This window comes from Synchiropus splendidus, chromosome 8 (assembly GCF_027744825.2).
Source record: "Synchiropus splendidus isolate RoL2022-P1 chromosome 8, RoL_Sspl_1.0, whole genome shotgun sequence".
NCBI lineage: Eukaryota > Metazoa > Chordata > Actinopteri > Syngnathiformes > Callionymidae > Synchiropus > Synchiropus splendidus.
The window spans coordinates 8027128-8051607 of NC_071341.1; the positions used below are offsets into that span (position 1 = coordinate 8027128).

Genomic DNA, 24480 nt, shown 5'->3' on the forward strand with positions numbered 1-24480 from the left:
ATAGGATTCTACGCAAGCCTATAATGGCTGACTTTTTTGTTTATAAATGTATACATATTTCATTTTTCAAAAGCGCTGTTTTCTTGTGATAATGACTGAGAATTTTTAACATAGATTTTTTTTCATTATCTCAATATAAAAACATTGCTTTCTCACAACGATGAATATAATTCATCACGATTGATTCATTCAGTAGACATGGGTATTTAACAGCATCCACTTTTCTCTCTGTTTATCAGCATTTGAATCAATTTCAGATACATATTACAACTTGTCTCCAGTCATTGGTAGCTGAGTGTGTCACAAATTAATATTGTTTTGCATTGGCAGGGCTGCGAGATACGCGTGACATAACCGAGTATTAAAATGTGAAACATAAAATTCAGTCAATTTACATCAGATTCTTCTTGTAGTTGTCAAAGGAACATCATATTCAGAATAGTTGTCTGAATATATAAATGGATAACTAAGGTATCATTTCATGGCAATTGGTTTAACGGAACAAAGGAAAAAAATGGTGGGTGAATTTAGGGGAAAAAAGAAAACAGTAAGCACAATATATACATGTGGTTCCACTTATAGGACACCCATTAAGTCAAGTATCTTAAACTGCTCAAACTGCTCAAACTTCAAACTGTAGGAACCATTTTAGACCAAGGAACGATTTGGAGGAGCCACAGAAAACGGCTATACTGTGACTGTATATTTGTTCACATGAACTCACCCTTTTTAATCTCACAGAAAAACACATGGATAGGGTAATCCTTATAAATTCTTATATCGAGGTTGGCATTGTTGGCTGTAGAGATACTGTTTTTTTCATAATATTCCAAAAACTTTAACTCTGAATCTGTTAAGTAAAGTTATTTTATTTATGAAGATGTTTTTCTCCATGAGGTTTTTTAGACTTTGTTGCGTATTTAGTGGCTGCGTCTTTTTCGTCAACTGCATATGCAAAACTAATGATATAATTGCGAAAAGTGTCTTGTGAAACGTGTCAAGTCATTGTTGAGTTTTAATCTATCGCTGAATTTTTACCTTTTTGCCTGGTGGGACATTGCTCATTGAAGGCATCAAGTAATCTTTCAGCCCAGATCAAGTTTCTTTTTTAATATATTTTAATAGGTTACATACTGAATCATTAATTTAATGTATTTTAAGTGACATTATTATAATTGCTTGTCTAAGATACACGCATCATCCATTTTAATGTTGTCATTATGAAACTATTTTAGGTGTGCAATTGATTAAAAAAAAGTCGACCCAGTTAAGCGCTGCCTTGCTGCTGGGCAGGGTAATGGAACTCATCAGAATCCCATGACAGTCACACGTGCATGACTAGATTCCAAACATCATTTAAATTCCATTAATCAATTCTTTAATCAGTTGCGGTTATAAGACCGCGCTAAAGTAAAACAAGGTGAGGAACCTATCAGTGAACTTGTTGCTGAAGACACCAAAAGTATTTAAAATCACAAGACAACTGGCCTGAGTTGACTGGCAGTTGTTGACACCAATTGCGTACATTTAAACATGACTGTTTTAAGAGTTTGTATTGCTGGCAGTGTGTTTTGATGTTCATCTGCTTTTGTGTGTTTAACCCTTGTATATGTGTGTTTGTGTGCGTGGGCCTGTTTTGCCATACATGTGAGTACCAAATCTTGACAAGCAACCTTCTTGTGAGGACATTTTGATTAGTTAGGACATTATAGCCTGTCCTCACAAGGTTTAAAGGTTAAAACGTCAGTAAAAGTAGTTTGGTTCAGAGTCCTGGTTAAGGTTAGCTATCTGTTTTGAATGGTTAAGTTAAGGGTGAGTGTCTGGGGAAAGCATTATATCAATGAGATACCCTCACAAACATGCGCGCATGCTTGTGTGTGTCCTTTCTAGCTGCTCTTGTGGGGACCAATTCTTAGAAACACATCAATTTGTGGGGACTTTGTGGATTTGTGGGGACATTTTGTCAGTCCTCACAAGTTTAAGTAGCAATTTGAGGATGAAAACTGAAATTGAATTTGTTTTGGATGGTGCCGCTTAGAGTGAGAGGCTGGGGAAAGCATGAAAGTCAATGAAATGTTGCCACAAAACATAAAAAAACATGACTGTGTGGCGTCTGTTTGTGAAAGGTGCACCCAGAATGTGCTTTTAGATGTCTTTGCTAAAGTGCATGGTAGTCGACATACTGCATATCCTTGACTTCAAGTGTTTTTATTTTATTTTTTGTTTTGTTTGTCATTCACCCTTTGCCACTGAAGTTGAAATAATTGTATTTAAAGTCTGCTGACTTCTAACACGTGACACAGTCGCTAACATTTTACATGGATTATAATGGTTGGCACTGAAACCTGCTTGGTCGAGAACCTGATGCGCTTACAGCGACTAAGGGTCATCAACCAGGGACCACGACTCATCTGAGTTTTTGTTCACTTTTAACCTCGGAACACCTGCTGGTGGCGTCTCCCTGCCACCCTTTGCAGCTGCCTCATCTCATTTTCCGGACCCCAAATTCCTAACTCTCCTACTCAGCCAAAGCCAGAATCTTTCTCTGTTTCCTCAGCAAAAGACTCTGTAATGCTATCAGCGTCCAGAAGCAACTGAGTTGTTGATGTGCCGACAAAACTGAGACAGCCCACCTCCACTGGGTAGATGGTTGTGAATCAGTCTGCCTACTGGCACTCAGCAGCCAGGTCTTTTTGTGCATGTAGGCATTCTCCTTCCTTCCATTGGACGGTGAGGCTCTATGAACATGGCAGAATTTGCTGCTGTAGACCTGAGAAGAATGTCTACCTGGCGTGATGTGATGCTGATCTTGAGAAGCAGTGTAGTTGTGTGCCAACATCTGCCCACACGGTCCAATCCTTTGCCAGGGACAAGGTGCTCCATGAAGTTTGTAGTACAGTATCTCTTTTGCCCTCCTGCCCTCCACCTGATGGACTGGACTGACTGCTTCCTGGCTGTGGGCTGGTTATTGGAAGCTTCTCAACACTTTTTTTCAGACTTTTTCCAGATTAGGTTTGCATCTGACAATCCCTGGGTCGACCCATTTCTGAATGTGTGAGTAGGCTAACCTGTCCATGCTGTTGGCTGTTGATCAAATGTCGCACTTCTTCGGTGGCCATATGAAGCCTGTGAAATTGGAAGACCATAGTTGTTGCTGTACAGCCTTAGTTGTCAAGTTGCTTGTCTGACAAGTCTGTGTGTTTACTGCTGTGCTAAGCTCTGGATGGATTGGCTGGCCAATAAAGGGATTTGTTCCCTTCCTGTGACAAAGGTGGTGCGGTCAGTCATCATGCCTTTTCTGGGGGAGAGGCTTCAAGACACTTCAAGATGGTTTTATTCACCGTCTCGGGCATGAAGCTGTCTGCAATACAAGGATGAGGTCGTCCATGCAACTTCTGAGTTGTGCAAACCTATCCCCTGCCACAGTATGTCGGGCTCTGTTGAGGATGATCTCAAGGGCTACAATGAAGAGGCCTTGGAAGATAGAACTCCCCGTGGTGATGCCTACATCTGGCTGCTGCCATCCTGATGTGAAAGCCTATAGGCAGCAGCAGACCTGGAAGTCCTGGAAGTAGGCCCTCACAAGGTTGTTGATGCAGTCTGGGACATGGAAGAACTCCAAAACTCCAGAGATTACATGGCTATAAAATGGCTTAGGCTATTTTAAAGGATCTTTTCAGTGAGGTAGCCATATTTGTATAACTTGATGAGTCCAAGCATCTACTTTAGGTAGGTGAGATTCAATTATACAAAATAAAAAGTCCCATGAATAAATTGTCAGAGCTTTACCTTGAAACTCTTGTCAAGTCAGCGACTACATCTCTGTTTTGACAGTTAGCACAGAAACAGGAATGAGTATGGGTGAAAGTAGGTTTATTGCTTTGACCTTAAACTCAGCTGATGAAGAATGAAGCCACATGCACTAGCGTGTAATTTCCAATAACCCACGTCACGTCATTCATCCCATCCCATGACTTCCATTGGAGCAGCAAGGAAGCTAAGTGGATGCACGTTCAGCAACTCATATGACTGGCCTACCTTCAATTATTAGAGTACAAACAATGACCCATTGATGCCCTGGTTGCTTCCTGCGGAGGTCTTGGTTCTACTGCACATTCTCTAGGTGCAGGCTTTGCTACTTGGATGGCTACGTGGATACATTTTTCACAGTCAAGTCATTGTTGACAGTATTAGAGTATTCATGGATCACTCAGTGACCTTTGCATCTTTGACTTTCAAGTGCTTTTGCTGGTCAGGAAGGATGTGACACATTTGTCACATGCATTCTTTTTAGTATGTGCTGTTGTCAACACAGAAGATCAAAAGTATGAAGAAGCCCAGATGTGAGAACGCTGTTTACAAATTTGTGGCTTCAAAAAGGTTTAAATTAAAATTCCCTATGAGTGTTATTTCACCTTCACGTCACTCATCAACGTTGTTGACAAGCAGAAAACAATGTGCGACGAGTAATGGTTTCTTTCACTCAGATGCATTGTTGGGCAGGCAATCTAGGTCATTCGAAAAATGTAAGTTATTTTCAGTGTCAGGAGAGCTGTAGCAGAATGTACAAAGATTTCACTGAAGCATGGCGAACACGAGTGACGACCACACTTTAATACGATTAAGAGAACATTGTGTTGCTTTTATATGTTTGTTTTTCTTCGTGTGGTGGTTTAATGTGGACTCAACAGACATAACATTATGTTAAAATAATGATTTCACTACCATTTGGTTTGTTAACCATGATTAGGGATTAAAACACATCGATAAATAAATAAATAAATAAATGAAAAGAACTAATTGAAAAAAAAGAACAATGGATAATTGAATAAATAAATAAATAAATGCAGAAATAAAACGAAAATTCACAAATAGATAAATAATTTAAAATATACATATATTTTCGATGTATTTAGACATTTATTTCCTCATTGATGCTTGTATTTTAGATGTATGTTTTCTATATCCATTTGTTTACTTTTGCAGTTCCACATTTATTCATTCATTATTTGAATTATTTATTTCTGCATTTCTGTCTCCACTCGGTCGGAGGAACAGTGAATATGTAAATTACGTGGGCGATCCTAACTACACTATCTGATCCATCTGATCCATCAAGTAATAAGATTCCAGCCGTGGTCAGTGTTAGCGGATGGTTAAAGTCTTTTGACTCCACTGGGTGTGCCCTTAAATCTGTATGATTTTGTATCATAAAGAGGATTCCCCGCCCCCTTCCTCCGTGGCATATTTCGATTTCATCCCTCACATTCTGAATTCATATTACAAGATTAAATAAATATACACATCTACAATTCACGACATAGAAGAAAATCAAACTCACAGGTATTTGTTATTGCTGACTTCTAATCGATAAATAATATTTTCTTGTTTTTTTCCTTCCCACCCTTCCACATTATCCCCCTTTTTTCCATTAAAAAAAAAAAAAACTTTTTAATTACTTGGGCATTCCGTTCTGTCTAACTGCGCCCACCCACAACTTTAATATAATAACCGCAAATCCATTTTTGTTCCCCTCTGTATCCAAGCATATAAACGTACAAATCCCTTGACGACTGAATATTTGATGAACAGTTATTCTATTTTTGTTTTAGATTCTGCTCTGTATTTATTTCCACAGGTGTATCTCTTTATTTTATAGCTACTATTTGCTTTGTATTTTCTTCATGTATCTTCTTTTCCTTTTTTAAGTTGGCTATATTTTGAGAGACGTGAGTTTTCTTGTTACATCTGAACGATCGGTAATAAAACCGTGGTGTGCATTACTGCCAGTTGACCAGCAGATGACGGAGTAACACTGCCATCTATCGCGCACATCCCTGAAATTTCCAGCTGTATCCGTTTAACCTCAACCGTCAAGTTAGAAAAGATGAGCAGCATAGGAAACGCCTGTTTACGTAAAAGCTTTTGTTTGCCGAGAGAACAACTAGTATATTAAATACACGTTGCACATACTAGAAATCCTGCTTAAAACGTACAAATGTTCACATTATTTTCCTGGAAACATTTCGGTGAATAAACCATGGTGTGTTTAATTATTTGACAGCAACATAGGACAACTATTAAAAATGTGTCAAAGACACTTAATAAAAAATAAAGAAATAAATAGAGATATAAATATGTGATAACTGAAATTATGATTTTACTAAGTTATTTTATTTTGAAATATGAACAGGATGTGCATTATGAATGCATTTCACTTGACGTGGTCTGGCGTTCAGTCGATTGTCCGTCGTATCGGAGAAAGAGAAGCGGTGGATTCAAGTGCATCATCGGTTTCCAGTGAGTCCTTTTGTTTCCAATGATCGGAAAGTGTGTGAAAATGTTGTCGAATGATTCCTCTCGAGTCGAGAGCGTGACATAGCGAGTGTGTTCGTGCGTCTGTCTTCGGCGGTCTGTCACTGTTGATGTGGCATTTGAATGGAATGCCGCCGTTTAAACGCTGTGCAGGACAACATGTTGTAGCTTCGTATTCCAAAGCGCCGAGTTGGTCAAAGTCCAACCAGACATCTTCCGTGTGTACGTCTGCGGCGGCGGCTGGTCAGTTGGGTGTCTGTCAGTTGTGGTGTCTTCCCTGCCACCGGAGATTAATGAGCCCTAAGTAGCTAACACACTGTTAGCAGTTCAACTTTCCAGCCTGTGTGCGACTGAACAGCGTCCTAGCTGTTTCCCCCCCGCGTCAAATGAGAAAACACTCATCCTGCTGTTTGACGTGGTTGGTTGGGTTTTCAGTCTTCTGTGTAATAATGGCAAAACAAACACATCAATAATGGATAGTGAATAGAGCGATCTGATACTACTGTATGATGTTGAGGTGTGGGGAAAACAAAGAACTGTTATTTGTACGTAGGCTGGTCCAAAAATATAGATGGTGAAATATAGAGTGCGTACAAATGTTCTGAAACTACCTGATCTACCTGAGAGACAAGAATAATCTAGTCACAATATAAAGTAGAGATACCCGCGTCCTTTAAGTGGTTTTAAACTGAGTACATGAGTCCTTAATCTTGTATAATAGTTTTGCTTGACTAGAAAACACGTCCCCTGAGTGGAAGTGAAGTCTGTCCTTTAAATCTTCTTGCAGAATCACAAAGTCCTGCAAAGGTAAACTTTCTTCCAAACATTTGGTGTGGTGCACCCCATGGTTTTTGAGATGGCTGTGTGTTTTTATCCACCGTCCTTTGGTCAGACGTCGGGTGAACATGTATTTTTAGAACTTCTAATGGTAGGGTACGTTGAGAAGGGCTGCACTCGCTGCAGTCTGAAACTGTTTTTGTTCATGAAGAATGAATGTTGGTAGCACTAACTCATAACCAGAATTACTTTTTAACTATTTTTTTTTCCCACAGTGGTCGTGATACTCTTTTGCACATGTTAATGTTGGCAATGACGTTTGATGAGTTTTCCAGACCTGAGGTTTATATTCCAATAATTCACTTTCGAGCAGACGTCATGGTTTTCTTTTTTTCTTTTTTTAATACCAAAGTAAGCCTCTTTAAAGTATCTGATTAAATATTTGTTGAATACCTTGAAGCCGTTGAACTGGAGTTGTTGTGCAAGTAATTTAGTCGTGTTAAATTAATGAAATCTACTTCCTCCTATTTTTTGTCCACTACTAAAAAGGGACCTTTATGAAAACAGTCTGGGTTGAGTTCAAATGGTTTGTTAGGAAATAGTAAATTGTGTCCTACAACAAGTCAAAATGCCCATTCAAGGTATGTGTAACTATGTGAATATTTTCATGTCTGTTTGGTTGTTTGTAATCGTAATACATTTCACTCATTTAATGCAACTACACTGTTGCTCACAAGCTTATTACACTTCAGACAGCACGTGCCAACATTTCTGATTCAGTCTACTGTTATGCTTAAATACCTGGGCACCTTCCTGTTACTTTCTGTTGTGTGAATTGTTTTGTTCATGTCAAGTAACAAGCAGCTTTTCTTGTTCAACTGTGTTGTAATGAAAGAATTTGTAATAGAGGTGGAATGACGAGAACTACAAGAACGCATAAGACTCTTCTCTTTTCTCCAGAATATTATTATGGTTATATTTTTGTCGTATTTGTAGTCTATTTTTGTTATGCCTTTATAGCAAGTATCTCAATATGTGACTGCTTAATCTATGGCTTTAATAGTAGTAGTAATAATAGGCTTTAGGACTAAAGTTTCGTGTTAATATTTAATAAAAGAATGAAGAACTATGTTGTTTTATTGAAGTATAATCTTAAATCTTGCTCTTTATTTTCCATCTTTAAGGCTGCTGCTCGCTCGGCTGGATGGCTGACAGACAGGGACGTGGACCAATCACATGACAAGATGCTGGCTCGTAACCGCTTCCTCCTGTTGGTGGTAGTGGGTGCGGCAGCTCTAGCTGTCATTAGCCTGAGCCTGCAATTCTGTAAGTTGTTTTTTTTGAATGTGTCCTCCGCTTAAAGGACTTGACACATGGATTCTTAATGATATGATTGTTTTGGAAAAAAGAAATTAACGTTTCAGAGCTGGACATCCTCTCATTGCTTTCTTTCAAGAGACCCCATTCATTTGAAAACAAAGCTCAATTCCCTATAGACCTCCTACAATACCCAGTTCTAAATATGACTCTCTGGATACACTTAAATCCCAAAGAGCGAGACAGACATGCACAAACACACACAGGCACTGCTTTTCTACATAAAGTCATTGTTCAGCATTTCCTAGTAGAATGTATTGACGGTGGACAATGTCCAACCTAAGTAAACATATGGTGACCACCAGTAAGTCAATGCACACTTTGCTTCAATGTGTTTAAGTGGAGCAAACTTGGTGAGGTCAATTATAAAAGACAAAGATCTAAATGAATCTCACTGACACACACACACACACACACACACACACACACACACACAAACACACACTCAAGCACTATCTTTTTGGGGTCCGCTCATTCATATAGTGCATACCCCAACCTCACACATTAAATCTAACCACCCGGTTCAAATCGCTAACCTTAACCAGTACTCTAAACCAAACGTAAAAACAATTTTAATGACCAAGTTATATTTAAGACTTCATCCTCAAATTGAGGCTTTACCTTATGGGGTCTGGCAAAAGGGCCCCACGAAGGCATAAGGTCCTCACAAGGAGATGTAGGACAGGATAGGTAAGCTGAAACCACAAACACAAGCAGACACACACACACATTTCTTTCACTACTTCCTAACTGACATCGTCCAAAATTATGATAAATATCAGTCACAAGTGCAACCCTCAGGCCAAACCCTCATATTAGACACACAAGGTTTGGCCTGTGCTCAAGAGAGCAATCTATTCTGGGTTATCAACCATAAAATCACCCCTGATCTCTTGTCATCTTCAGCACGCGACTATCACATGTAGTAGAAACATGCGCATTAGAGTCCACCTAACCATTCAACCCTGGTTTCACAATGTTTTTTTTTTTACCGTCTTGCAAGTCAAACTGTAACTCTAGCAACACATGAAACAGGTTCTTCCACTCTCTTCATTAGCTTTTTTTTCCTCCAAGAACCAGTCCTGAATTTGTTTAAAACATTCTTTTTCGACGGTACTACTTTGAGCAGAAGACACTCATCATTTATTTACTGTGCTCTGAGAAACATTTGGGACATTATCTTGAAAAATCCTGAGATGAAAACCTCATGTTTTATAGATATCCAGCATTTAGTCGTGCCCCAGTTTTCTGCAAAAGCACACTTGACTGTTCTGCACTTAAGGACCAGACACTCAAGATCTTCTGCCTGCTTTTAAGCAAAGCTAATCATTGCCTGTTGACATTAATACCATGGGAAGGGAGTGATGGATGATGATGATCAATGGGGGAGTAAACGCTTTAGTCTGGCTCCAGACTGCTTCATATTAAAAGTGCCATGCTGAGAACAAGCTATCACTACAGTGGCCGGCTGCATTTTTAGGGGGAGGCGTTGGACAGCATCATTGCTACCTAATTCATATGTACCTCACAACTCTGAAGTCTAAGCTACTTCATGGTAGGATTTTGATAAAAAAAAATTGTAGCCTCCAAATTCAAATCATATAATGCATTTTTAAAATCTGAATTATTGGAAATTTATCGGCATGTGTTTTGAGACCAACTTCTTTATGTATACTCTAAAAAAAACGGAAGTGATCTTTATAGAATCGATCCATGTGATACAATGTAATGTAATGTTGATGCGAACCATATTTTCCTTTAATGGCTCATCCATCTTTGTCAAATAATCTTGAGTTTTTACATTTTGTTGGCAGTTAGATGATACTCATCTAAAGGAGAACAATATAGTCTCAAAAATGTTGCTGCAACAGGCATAATTTAACCCTAAAATTGAAACTGACGGTACGTTTCTGCGACGTTGCAAATACACTTAGGTTCCACTCTATAGTTGTTTTTTCACCTGTACTAATATGTCAGTTATTTCTTTTTGTGTTCTGTTGCCTAGGGATTAGATTACTTGAGTACTAACTGACTTCACTGAAGGCAGTTACTCAGCAGCTCATACATTGAATGTTGAGTCATCTGTACTACAACATGGCTCAGCCCCTGAGCTTTTATTGATATTGTATTTGCACAGAAATGATCGACAGTGGCCTCACACATGGATTATGAAAGAAAAAAGTGCTTGTAATGCACCAAGCCTATTCCCTCTCCCTAAGTCACAAAAAAAACAAACATGTCACCATGGCCAAACAATCAGGAGAATGGAGTCTACATAGCTCAGAATGACGGAGCTTAAATCCAGCGAGGATTTTCACCTGCTGCAAATCTCTCGCTCCTATCTGAAGCTGGGTGGATATAATGCACAGAACCATGATATGAGGTCACACTGGCTCTCTGATGGGCAAATACAAAGTGCTTTTTCCTGAGCTGCTGAGCCTCTGTTGGCATTGTCCAGCATTAGCGCTTAATTAAATGTGCTGATGATAATCTCCGCTCCTGATGAGGTCTGCGTCCCTTCAGATTGTTTTTAAAAGCAGTGATGCAGCAGGCAGGGAGTAAAATAATATACTGCCACCACATAAGTCAGACTGGAAAACACGAGGTCAGCTGCCACATCGCTTTCACATGCGCATGTAACGTCAATATTTGCTGTGCTTAATGTGACTGATGGTTTCTAACGGTTGAGAAGTGGAGGGTTTGTGTACATATGCCACCATGAATTCAGGCTAAACCACACGCCAAGTAAGCTCAGCCTAAAAACTTTGGCCCTCACTCAAGTTTGCACATACGTTTTAAAGCTCCACACATTTTTCAGATGCTTGAATTAGCTCGGCCATTTCTCAATTTGGAATAATTGTTTGTAACATGGTGTCATTGATATCGTTCGTGTCATACTTTCTTCTGCTTCTGCACCTGAGCAATGCCTCTTTCTCTAAAACCAGCCTCTACAATCTCAACCGACTACAACTGCACACATATTGACCACAGCTGTAAAGCTGTAAGTACAATTTTCAATGACTTTGCCTTGATACTAAAAGATAACCTCAGTGTGTGGGTTTAACACTGCAGTGTATCACAAGAGAGTACCCTCCATATTTCCCTGCCTCTGGTTCATCCCCTGCCTTTGTCATCCTGCCCCTAGCCACCAAGGTTCTTTAGTGCATTCTTTTCATTCATGCTATACAAGTGCTGCTGTCCAATGACTAGAAAGCGCCTTGAGATAAATTCTCTGTTATAAATAGGGATGTTCTCCCACACCATATGAATGAATGAATGAAGTTTTTTCCATGTTGATACAATCATGTTCCTTATTGTCCAACAATGTGAGCATCATCTTCATCAGGGGTCACCAAATTCATTCATTCATTTCAAACTGTGAACTGCTTCATGTGTACTTCATAGGAAATTCCCAACACACCGATACCGATTGTGGCCAGTTATGTTAATCACACACAAAAGTCACTTTTTTATTCGAACCTACTAAATAACAGTATTACTCAAAAGCACTGTATTAGTAACATTGCAACTTTTAAAGCAAAATAAATACCAATACAAAACCATATCTGCTCAATGTAATATAAATAGCTTTTATTCCTTTCAAACCCACAATGTAAACTTCACTCATTACTTGTTAAATACCGTAATGTTGTCTTATTGTGTTAGACTGCTCCTCTTTTCACCGACTACAAGACAAGTGTGGCTGGCTCTGCAGCTGCAGACGGCACTGTAGGCATCTCCGCGGTGTGAGTTTCCGGAGAAATGCTTTGTATAGTCATTTTTACATCCTGATGTAGTGCCATCACTCATCATGTATGAGCATAAATACAGTAGCATCTAATTTAAAAAATATATACACGTATATTTATCACTTGATCTGTGAATAATGATGATGCCATCGATGTCCATATTGGCACCAATAAATCGGCCGGCCGATACATCGATGCAGCCCCAGTTTTAATCGGTTAAAAAAACTTGGAAATTGATCACATTATTGGTTCTTAACAATAACAATGATTACAGTACCATAATAACAATGAAGATAGAAAACAGTGTATTATACAACAAAGAAAATACACGAAGGTGGAGAGAGATTGTGGCATATTAAGTCAAAGGGCTGCATTGGCCACCAAGCCGCGCTCTGGTCAGACCTGCTGTAATGCCACTGTCTTTTAGTGTAAATCATCTCATTACACACAGAAGTGTGGTGCAATAATTCTGTAACTTAAAGTGAGGTAATGTTACGCCCCCTCACCTTTGAGACTGTGCGACATTTTGTTTTTGCCAGGCTAGCGTTGGCCAGCTTCTGGATAATGGAGAATGTTGTGGTCTTTAGCTGTTATGGAAACTGCCAGCCCCAGCTTGGCACTGGGCAAATGTTCTGAAAGTTAAAGTCGAAAATTTCAGGAACAAACTAAAGGTTCTTAATGTGTCACACAGGTGGTGCAAAATCATTTTTTATGCATGTGCGTTTCAGTCAGTCCTGTTTACCATTGGTGTGTAGGCACTTGGTAACGCCACAAAAGCTCCATTGTGCCTGCGTCTGAGCTGGGCTGCAAAAGTTAGGTTAGCTGAAGCTGGCGTGTGTGTAGATGCTAGGTGGGGGTGGCAGTGTTTGACGCACACAGAGCAGAGGGGGACAGGTCGCGGTTCTGAATGGTCCCCAGTGTGCTTTGGGACTTCTAGGTGGTGAGTTGTCGTCAAAATGGTGTCCGCTGTCGCTGCATACCTTCCCCTCTTCCTTGTCACAGGTGAGTTTTGGGGAAATTCCTGCAGCCTGCTGCCAATGGTGGTGGTTGGCCTTCTGTAAGTGTCTGACAGATTCACATAATCTCTCTGTTAAAATGTAAAATCAACATTTTCTGAAAGCTATTTTGAAATCTGTCTAGCTTCCCAGGTGCATGTGAGCCGGTGGTTTTTGTATGGGTTATAATGTGTTGTGAACATGGTAATGATTGAGAACATGACTGCTATATCCCAAGTGTGTGACCAAAGCAGCACTGAAAGAAAGCGGATCTTATCAAAATGAAATATCTAAAAAATGTCTATCTCAGCAGTTAATTTTTTACTTTTTATTTGATGGCTTAATCCCTCGAAGAGAGCAGTTCTGCTTTTTGGTTCTGCTTGAATCAATGGATTTTCAATGTGGACTTAAGGGTTGTTCCATGAAAAGGAAACATAAGCTCTTTCTATGTTTGTAAAGAAAGCCAGCCCTGTCTTCTGTCTCAACAGACGCATGGTATATTTGCTCGGTTTCCTCTCAAGTTTTCAGCTGAGATTTCTCATGTGTGCTTGTGATTTAAGGAGTGGAGCAAGTGGGATTTCTTTTCTTCAGAGTTTGGTCTTTGTGAGTGCTTCCTCTAGTTTCCTCTGCTCCTAAGGGATTATTTTGAACAGAGATCGCAGGTCACTGGTGTCCAGGCAACATGGTCAGAGCAGTAAGGGATTTGGGGGGCACGTCGCTGTTGTCATGGAGATGTCTTTTGGCCTATAGTTCTTGTGTTGCCCAAATGAATTTCACTTTCTAATAATTGAAATCATTCTCTCTCTCTCTCTCCCTCTTTCTACAGTGAATCTAATCCCTGTCACTCCCATCGTGGAGGAGAGACCATTCCCGGCGGCAGATGAAATCATTTCGTTGGTTCAGGGGAAGAGCAGAAAGCGAGTTTTCCTGGTGCCTCATACTCAAGAATCTGATCCGATATCGGAGGCTTATGCCTATTGCAACACCCCCAATCGCACCGAGCAGGCATGGGAGGGTGAGAGCGACACATCAACTTCATAATAGTGTCAAAGTTTTTATGCATTTGAAAATTGCATTTGTGCAAGTATCAAATAAAACAAAACCTTGAAACCGATTAAAGAATGAAGTAGGTATGGGCCCTGAAGTGTACATGACAGTAGGATTGTCATGACACTGAAATTACAAACTTGATATCAATACACTGGAAAATACTCAATACCATTTTTGATACTGCAGGAATAAAAAATGGAATAAAAAGGCACTGAAACATATCGTCTACATGAAAAGCAGTACTGCAGGCCTGTTAAAGAAATACATTAAATAAAAGGAATGAGGGAATCTAAAATAAATAAATAAATGAAACACAACACAACTTGTGCTGATGTTTACTCCTGCACTGTGTGTGAAGTGTGCGCAACAGAAGCTATTGAAGATTGCATAATTAATTCAATTTTTAGTTGTACAATGAGGGTTGAGTATTGTCAGCCAGGACCATCCTGTTCTTCTAAATTTCATGGCTCTGCCGTCCCTACTTCGTTCTTCAATTGATTTCAGTCTTTGTTTTATATACTTACACTTTACACTATGTGTTTTTGCACGTGTTTGTTGCCCGTTTTTTTTTTGCCAGTGTTGTGTATTAAGAGAGCTGTATAGTGAGCATGACTGGTTTTTGTTTTAACTGGTCAAGCAGACACAGTTTAACCAATGAGCACACACAGTATAACCAGTGCCAGTACTAAAGAATCCTTAAAGGAACTAAAGCGAAATTTGAATCAAACCCAGGCCACATTAATGCGGGAGCTGAATCGTAACCCCAAGACCAGGGTTCTAAAAGTGTTATAGTGCATACGCAATAAATAGTGTGTAGTTACTTTAAGTTATGACCTGATGATGGTACGTAACATCGTATGGCGTGGGGATATGTAACATTTTCATTATTTAATGAAACATAAAATAATTCTAAGCAATTTTTGCTACACATGAAAGGTATATGACCACCCTCCAGCCATGTTATTATTTTAAAGAGCGGAGTGGCTGGGTGTGGTGAGCTCAAGTCACTAGTAAATCATCAAATGATGCAGCAGACGTTTCATGAATCCTAATGAAAGCTCTCAGATTGAACATAGACTATCAGGGTCTGGTAAACTACAGCTCTATTCACATGATGATTTTCCAGTGATGTTGCAGAAGATCAAGTATCCCAAGCAGTGAAAAGCAGGGAGGTGGCTATCAGGCTGCAGATGAACGAGCGCTCTATTCATATTTACTGTTGAGTGAGGCTGCAGAAGGTCCAGGATGGTAAGGAACACCGTCTGGATGGGGGTGAAGAACCACAGCTCTATGCTTCACAGCTTCATGTTGATCATCAGATGATGCTGCTGAAGGTTCATGATTCCTATAAAGGCTGAGTAGTGGCTCTGGTGAATACATCGCATTCAACAAATTCTCACTCCAAAGAGGTGTCAAATGGCGACTATCTTCAAGTGACATTTGCGTCCTATGTTGATGCAAAGCCTTAAGGGTCATATGGTCACCATGGGGTGCCGTCACATAGAAGAAAGACCAAGGTTGGGGTACCCTGCCCTTGTCAACTCTCTCCGATGGAAACATTGTACAGGAAAGGGAAATCTTCATTCCACTGAAACGCATCAGAAAAGTCACTTAAAGATTGTCACTATTTGATCATGTTGATAGAATTTCACCATGGACATTCAGAACCTGATTTGAGATGGGCAATTCATGATACTTCTTCATAGCGAAATAATTTGTCCGCTGATACCCAGCGCCAAAGACAGACACAAATCTCTCCAAAAACCAAATTATTCTCCATTTGTGTACATACGTGTTTAAGCATGGCACGCTCCATTGTATGTGAAAAGTTACTCTTGTGTCCAAAGTTAGATGTCTTGGAAGTATACCTGGCTTGAGATATTTAAATTTATGTCAATGTAGAGTCCGGACCATTTCTGGTTATTGGGTCTGCCAGCCAGATCATAGATACTCTTTGGTAAATCATCTTCCATTTTAAAGTCACCATATTTTCCCCTCATCAGTCGCATATTTCAACAGTTATTAGGTAAGATTTTCTGAACATAGTCGTGTTTTGAGTGAAAAAAATGGCAGAAGTTTTGCGTGCACCATCCATCGCTAGTTAAAAGATGAGCACAGATGTCTGTCGCTACATTGTATGCCAGCAGAGGTGCATGGATTTGACAGACGGCCTTCATCACAATATCTTCCATTCATCTGAGCAAGTAAGGATTTTCTTTCTGACTGTTGCTGACTTGATTTTCTGTCGCAGGTCACAGTCCTGCAGACTACAAGCTGCTGTCTGTCCAAGTGATGATCCGCCATGGAGATCGTTATCCTCTCTATTACATCCCCAAAACCAAACGTCCCGCCATCGACTGCACACTCTCCACTGACAAGTGAGTGTCGTGTTTACCACATGTTTAGAGGCGCCTGATGTGCTGCCCCCATTATCCATCCCTGTTCTTTTTTTCTAAACTGACCAAAGTTTTGTACTCTAGTTCACATTGTGGTTATGTGCTATTAGGAAGGTATCTATTTTCAATTCACTGCCCGATGGTGTCCGTGACTGAGCTCCTTCATCATCTCTGAGCATCTGGTTTAGGCAGGTTGTCTGTAATCTTTAGATGCAGCGCTGCAATTCAATCTGCTTATCTGATCAGTGGTAACATTTAGTGTCCTTGAGTTTTGATTGAGCAGTCTGTGCTCAGACAACATTGTTTGTAGCACTTTTCTAAATTTGAACCATAAGTTTAAGAATGTGTGAGAAAAATGTGATTGTAAAATATTTTTTATGTAAAATCTTAATTCATCTTCAGATTGTGCAGCTCTTGAGGCATGGTCGTCCTGTGGCTTGGTGTAGTCACTGCTTTACACAAGCAGGTGGCGCACCTGTAACTTCAAATTAAATAACATTTGTGGATGTTCATATATAGTAGTTTGGCGTAAATAGACCTTGACCAACCTGGTTGTCAGTGCTGTGTGTTAGCTGGTAACTTGCGATACGATACATATCACAGTGTCAGGAGTAGTGATACGATACATTGCGATACATTGTGATACTCTTTCAACAATAATTTTAAGCGAGAAAATCAGGTAATGAAGCACAATATGAAAATGATTTTGTTGAGTGTATTGTTATGACAACAAAATAACAAAGAAATGCCAAAAAGAAACTGTTAGCAGTAAACACACACAGTGGCACATCTGTTAAATATTGTTATAGCTGATTTGAAAAATTGAGACTGTCACACCATCAAGTATTGCAGTATCCCAGCAAAAATTATGGATACAATATTGTGCGATCAGTTATCGCATAAACATAATAGAAAGCAGGAAAGTGGATTTGACAGACTTGGATTCTAAAGTGGAATACTCACGAGTAGTGACAGTGAGTCTGTTCATCGTGACAGTCCTCTAGCAGCACATACTTGAGCAGATGCTTCACAAGGATCAGGACATGGTGGAGGCATGGACAATACACTGCTGATTGGAAATATGAAAAACAGTGGTAGCAGATGAGATGGTAGCGACGGGGAGAAAATGCACTGTGAATAGCAGTGGCAGTGAAGCTCACGGTCTCGCAGGAAAGGCAGTGATGATAAGGGAGGGTGTCACAATCTGTTAAGTATATGTTATTTCCTATGGCTACTGGCTGTGACGTCATAATATCCAGACAAGATGGATTTATTTCCACCCCAAACTTTGTGTCATATTGAAGAGTTTTCTCATTTATGGTAAACCTTCATCTGTAAGCATTTCCAAGCTGCAACATAGTGAAATGGTGATATCCAAATATTTAAATGAAAAAAGTTTTGCGACTGAAGGTTTTTTTTTTATCTCTACAGCAACCTTCCAGCCACTAATGTGTAGTCACTATCAGTACCTGACTGTATTTTGTCGTCAGCGATTCTAGCACACAAAGTGCTAACTGTCCCGTTGGTGACCTAAATTGTCGAGGAAACGGAATTTATTTTTTTCTGCAATCATTCACTTCTGTATTACATGGTATGACGTAAGAAGCTCTCAACACGGAGATTGAATTATATCAAATGCCCAAACAGCTCCATTATTTTTCATGCACCTGTGTGGAAAGAGCAACAATTTGTAAATCCTGAAAAAGACCTCATACAGTCATATTTTGGGGGGAATAAATTCCACATGAACGAATGAAATCCTTTCTTACCTGATGTAATAACTGTGTCATCAAACACTACGTCAGCATATTTTTCTCCATTGACAGTTGAGAAACTGGAGGAGAATCTGGAAGTTAAAGGTTAAATGACAATACCTATTTTAGTCTTGAGATTCAGCTCCCCTTGGCCCCAGAAGTGAAAGTGGTGTATATATTTGTGTGGTGTTTTATTGTAATATTGCACAATGTACACAACACATTGTAATTCCAACAACCATGGCTCCAACATTCACGTATCACGGTGTGACATGTTTGGTGTTATCTTGACAGTGATGAAGATGATGGAGCTCTTGAAGCAGTTGAGACTTGTTGAGCCACTTCACTTCCTCTATCAGACGTATTTTGACATGATGATGTGTAGCCAAAAACATTATAGTAATTGGATATAAGTAATTTTGTACTTTGGGCTGTTTCTGGTTTTACGCAAGTATTGATGGGTCTTTTCGTCTCATGCTGGAACTTCAAAGTACAAATCGACCGTACCCCACAGGCGGGATGTTACTCTGGGTTGTGTGAGTGTGCCGGCACCAGCTTGCAGACCCACTGTCTCTGTCTGTCTGCGGTTTACTGCACTCTCATTATGGAGGAGCGGCTCCTCTGTCTTCTCTCATTCTCCGTCAGCAGTGACTTGTAGAAATGTTTCCTCTCCATCAGCTCATATTTTCGGTAATTTGACAAAGACAACAGTCATCAGGCGACACTATTGTCGCTCCTGCACATTTGTCCGCTGCCAACTTTCTCTCATCCTCCCTCTCTTTGCTCTGTGCCGATGCATACGTCCTCTCTAATCTCCGTCCCATGGCCTATCCTGTGGTCATAACCCTTGCCTAATGGAACCGGACTCTGTGTTGTTGGTTAGCAGCAATGGGCCAGACAGACAGCCTGACTGTCTTCTGTCCACCGACATCCCGCTCGTCCACTGGAGCCAATTACACTGAAATTGCGGGCGACTCCACCATCTGATCGGCTGCTGACGAAAGCACAGTGCTGCACTGCTGGGACCAATATTTTGGCCGTTGCTCTGTATCTCATGTGCCCTGTGGCCGACTATGTCATGTGATGAATTACTCTCGAGTTTTTTGTTCCCATTGAATCTGTGGCATGTTTGAAAGGTAAAGGCAGTGATCCACCCGGTGGTCACTATGGAAACCATCCATTTGTGAGCATGAGCATAATTCCCCTCACTGTCCCCTCCTATCTTTATTTCTCCTGCTAAATCTCTGAGCTCTGGGATTCATCTCCCCCAGATTTGTCAAATTAAATTGTGATCTCCTGCCTGCCCACGCAGCATAAACGACTGTGCTCTTAGCCGCCTCACTAGTCTTGGTTCATCCGTCTGTTCAAGTTCAGGTTGGACTCCAATTCATTATTTTATATTTCTCTGTCCCTGACTTTCATCACCGCCCACTTGTTTTAAAGCTGCTGCCGCTCAGCAATGTCATCTGAAGACACCTGGTGGTCAAAAAGTGAATTGCTCTGCTAAAGCCTACCTATTCTTTTTTGGACTTATATTAGTTATTTAGAAAGTATGTTTGCTCATGAGTAATAAGCAGCCTTTATACAAGACGTGTAGATGTACAGACACAAGACTGAATGTCTTGTTTATAAATATAAAAAAAACATATGCTGTATACATATGAGGTTAGTTCAAGTTGTATGTCATGCTTTTCTGTCCAATTTTCATGACTAAAAGTGGTTTAACTCGGTAAGAATTTATCTCTCATGTTGTCTTGCAATCCTGAAACATGGTTTTTAGAACACTGGGATTAAAGATGAGCCTCGATAGTACATGAGCAAAACTTCTGATTTCGATAGAAAAGATAAAATAGAGGAGATTGAAGATAAAATATTGTCTTATCTGTTTTAGGACAAGCACATGCTTTGTAGCCAGAAAAAATATTTTGGTGATAAAGGTTCATATATCTAAGTGGTTGTTCAAGGGATATTGATTATAATTCCAGTTCAGTTGTACTTGAGTCTTAAGAACATTTTTCATAGTTACTTAGATGCATATTAATATGGTCTATGTTTGAATCACACGTTTAAACTACTGCAGATTAAAAACAGACACTATTTTATATAACCACTCAGTTATTAGAACACACTTTTCAGATTGATCCCCAAGCAGATTATATCAAGGATTATCATTGTTGGGTATTTTCCATAACTCCATCTCGTGTCCGTCTCTGTCCGTTACTTTGTTCTCAGTTTTATTGCAGTAGAGAGATAAGGTACCCAAATATTAGCGCCTTCATTTTCCTCCTCTCATGTGTGGCTGCAGGGAGCCATCACACCCCCTGCTGGCCTCCTTCATCCGTCACATGGGCCAAGGAAGTCGTGGTCATTGGGAGTCTCCGCTGGCTTCTGTGGCTCGCCTGCCCAACCACAGTGCGTGTGAGATGGGCGAGCTCACACAGACAGGTGGGAATGAGAGACCCACTGAAAGGGGAATGCTTTCTTGTCTGACCTTTCACTCTCACGCTCCAGGTGTGGTGCAACATCTGCGCAACGGGCAGCTCCTGCGTCAGGCCTACAGGCATCACAGCTTTCTGTCTCCTGACTGGCTACCACGGGAGGTGTGGGTGGAGACAACAGGGAGGAGTCGTACCCTTCAGAGCGGGCTGGCCCTCCTCTACGGCTTTTCTCCGGACTATGACTGGACCAAGCTGACTGTGCATCACCAGTGGAGCACTTTGTTTTGCGGTTCTGCCTGTGACTGTCCGGCGAGGAACAGATACCTGGAGGAAGAGCAGAGGCGGCAGTATCGACTCCGAGTGGCTGACGTTGAACTGGAGAGGAACTACGCCGACATGGCACGCACCTTGGGTGTCGCCACGCGCCTCCTCCGGGCAGCAAACCCCATCGACTCTCTTCAGTGCTACTTCTGCCACGGGCTAGCTTTTCCATGTGTCTTGCGCGGTGAAGACGGCGCTGGTGGGTGCCTGACCAAAGCGCAGTTCGCTGTGATCCGTCGCCAGCAACTGGAGGACGAGGTGGATCGCAGGAAGGTGGGACTTTACCATAAATACGCCGTCCTGGCAATGCACCCGTATCTCAACCGGACTGCCGCCAAGATGGAGAAGGTTGCCAAAGCCAGCGTGGCCGGCCGAGCGCGGAGCGAAGAGGTGTTCAGCCTCTCCTCGGCACACGACGTCACGGTGGCTCCTTTGCTAAGTGCCCTTGGCCTGGAGGACAGTAAGTTCCCCCGCTTTGCAGCTAGAGTGGTTTTCGAACTGTGGAGGAGTCCCTCGGAGGAGCCCAGAAAGCAGCCGGGTAAGGCTGAGAAGGTCTTGGACAGGGAGATGTTCATCAGGGTGCTGTATAACGGCGAGGACGTGACATTCCACACCACTTTCTGCCGCACCCACGATCGCCACTCCAGACAGCCGCTCTGCCCTTTGAAGAACTTCCTTTCTTTTGTCCGCCGAGACATGTTCAGATCCATGGATGCCACTTCATACCAAGAGGCCTGCTCCAGACACTCCGGCTAACCACGGACCACTGAAGGGGTCAGGAAGATCCTGGCTTTTCAATGACGGTGCACTTTCACTCTGCTCGCTGAGTTTTTAAAAAAGCTGGACGCGACAGTGGATAGTAAATGCTTCTTGGTCTATCTCTGCTGTTGGATGGCACTTTAATCTAACATTCCACTGTTCCGTAGGAAATAATATTACAACATGTCAGTTAGAAAAGGGAAGCTATGGAGTGGGGTTTTATGATGGATTTCGATTTCTTACTTGTTCATCATTTGCAATAATGTCTGCACAAATTTACAAAGGACGGTACGAGTTCGCCACAGCGTCTTCCGTGGTCACCACAGTGTTGCTCATCTGTGAAATATGTTAAGTGTTAACAGGGATGACATCAATACTTAATGTTATTGGTACGGCCAGTTTCTGTTGGGACGACTGTGTCATATGACAGTTGTCATAATAAAGATGATGGGGCTTGGATTGTCTGTTGTCTGCTTCAGTGATGACATGATGGATTCACAGTACGGATGCTGGTGTGGACATGGTCCAAACTGTGGTTCAGATTTTTTTGTCTCATTTTATTATGATACAGATTTATTCCAAAATTGAAACTGTTTTTTTCTGAAACACTACATCATAATGATATATAAATAATACTTTGTTGACCCACCTCTGGTCACGATTGCCGTCCCAAGTCATTTTGAGTGTGAGATCAGAAGCTTGGATCTACGGCACCTCTTGGATAGCAGATGGCGCTAATGTGGTGGGCAATGAATTCCTTTTCGCTCTCATTGCTATAGGTCGCAGCTCCGTGTGCTCGAGTCAACTTTGATGTTGATACTCTGAGTGGTAAGTAACAAAAATGAGGTACTGCATCAAACAGCAATGACAATTATTCAAAATGTTAATTACTGAGTGCGCACCAGCAAGTTATTCTTTTAAGTCTAAAACTTTATTATTTAGTGACACATAAAACGTGTTTATTGTTGTAAGTATAGTGTTATAGCAAGGAGCAGTGACCACTTAGAAACATGCAGAAATGTCGGATAGGGTTTTCTTTCTTTTAATGTTTATTTATTTTGTGATTGTTTTTGGTTTGGTTGTTGTTTACATGATCAAAATAAATAAATCAAAAGTGAATTCTCTTTTACAAGGTACATCAGAGGAATCCTCTGGATAAGGCTCAGACTCTGCCTTCACTTCTGAAGCATCGACCAGAGCCCAGACCCTGAGAGCATCAAGTTGTTCAAAGTACAAATGCATTAAGTAGGGGCTGGATCAAGGGCGTTCCTTGTACCAGATACTAGTGATGGGTCTGGTCCGCAAACCGTGATGCGCCGGCGCGCGCGCCGAGCTCACGCAGCAATCCCTGCGTCGGTGCGCGTACCGCTTTAAGTCAATCACATGACTGTGTCGACCCGTCAAAAACACGCCGAACTGTGTTCATGAGGAAGCGCATCTGTCAACAGGATGGAGGATTTGATGTATTTATTTCGATCTTTACCCAGTTTGTCTTAAATTTTCGACTTGAATTGTTCCATTCTATTTCTCATTTATTTCATGGTATAATTAATTGTATATAATACATATTAAAAATGTATTTTTCTGAATAAAAATTTGTCAAAACAAAGAGTCCACAAGCATCCTCATTCAATTCAGTTTGTCAAGTCGGTTGCCTGCAGGGATTTTTAATGTCCAGCAGGTGTCAGTATTCAGCGACACCGTATCAGCACAGTGTCTCATTGTGTCGAAACGCTTTATGATGCCTCATTTACGAATCCCACCAGTTTCATATGTGCATTCACCGAACCCTTATGAGGTGAAAAAATAAATTTTTTTTTTAAATTCAAGACATAGGTATATGTTTTTTACTGGTTTCTAAAATGAGCCATGCATGAACGTCACCTCTGGCCCCGACAATCACACGTTGATGACAGCGGGCACCAAAGTCCCGCAGTGCTTATTGGCCAAGCAACGTAACGTGATCATCTGTAGCCAGTGATGGGGCGCGTCATCAGGAATTGAGACTATGAGTCGGGTGTGTCTTGACCTCTGCGGCCAGGCTCCGCCGAACCCCTAAGGTTCGATTAAACCCAGGTTAGGAACTGAGCAGTGCCTCCTGCGGCGTCCTGAAAATCCTTGGTCTGTGAGCTGCTGCAAATCTTTGTCATGCGCTCTCAACAAACCCTGCCACTGCCGGGGGCTGACTGTTTAAAAAAAAAAGGGTTGAAATAAGCGGAAAGAGCCTTGTTGTCGCCTGCTGTTAGAATGTTCTCATCTTTTGATGTGGTGGGGATCTACAGATTGTGTTTAGGTCGAGTGTGTGTGTGGGACTTCATGTGTGTCGTGCTGTTGACTTTACGACACCAATTTGTTTATATTATAATTATTGTTATTTGTTGCATGAAAAAGTGTCGTAAAAATGTCTAGCTACGTTGGAAGTACCACGCTGATGTATGTTCTTCCAGTGTGACAACCCAATGCAGCAATCAGCATGGATGAAAGTGACCCGACCCTGACACTAGTCAAAAGAAAAAGAATAGTGCATATAGCGGTAATTCACTGCTCTA

At 41.0% G+C, this 24480-nt stretch overlaps 1 protein-coding gene across 2 annotated transcripts; it reads left to right on the top strand.

Annotated features, from left to right (window-relative positions):
• Positions 1-6227: 6227 nt before the first annotated feature.
• pxylp1 (2-phosphoxylose phosphatase 1) lies at positions 6228-23410 on the top strand. Of its 2 annotated transcripts, XM_053873583.1 has the most exons (6): positions 6228-6300; positions 8277-8418; positions 14040-14228; positions 16515-16641; positions 20719-20858; positions 20925-23410. In XM_053873583.1, the coding sequence occupies exons 2-6, from the start codon at positions 8337-8339 to the stop codon at positions 21926-21928; spliced, it is 1542 nt and encodes a 513-aa protein (XP_053729558.1). In that variant the 5' UTR covers positions 6228-6300; positions 8277-8336; the 3' UTR covers positions 21929-23410. The 2 variants fall into 2 exon arrangements, with proteins under 2 accessions (XP_053729558.1, XP_053729559.1); XM_053873584.1 differs by lacking the exons at positions 6228-6300; positions 8277-8418 and adding an exon at positions 13003-13220.
• The last annotated feature ends 1070 nt before the right edge of the window (positions 23411-24480 follow it).

Coding starts and splice junctions, on each gene's coding strand:
- pxylp1 (XM_053873583.1), top strand. CDS start 8,337: ATGCTGGCTCGTAACCGCTTCCTCCTGTTGGTGGTAGTGGGTGCGGCA. Junction 8,419..14,039: donor TAGCCTGAGCCTGCAATTCT/GTAAGTTGTTTT, acceptor CTCTTTCTACAG/TGAATCTAATCCCTGTCACT. Junction 16,642..20,718: donor TGCACACTCTCCACTGACAA/GTGAGTGTCGTG, acceptor GTGTGGCTGCAG/GGAGCCATCACACCCCCTGC.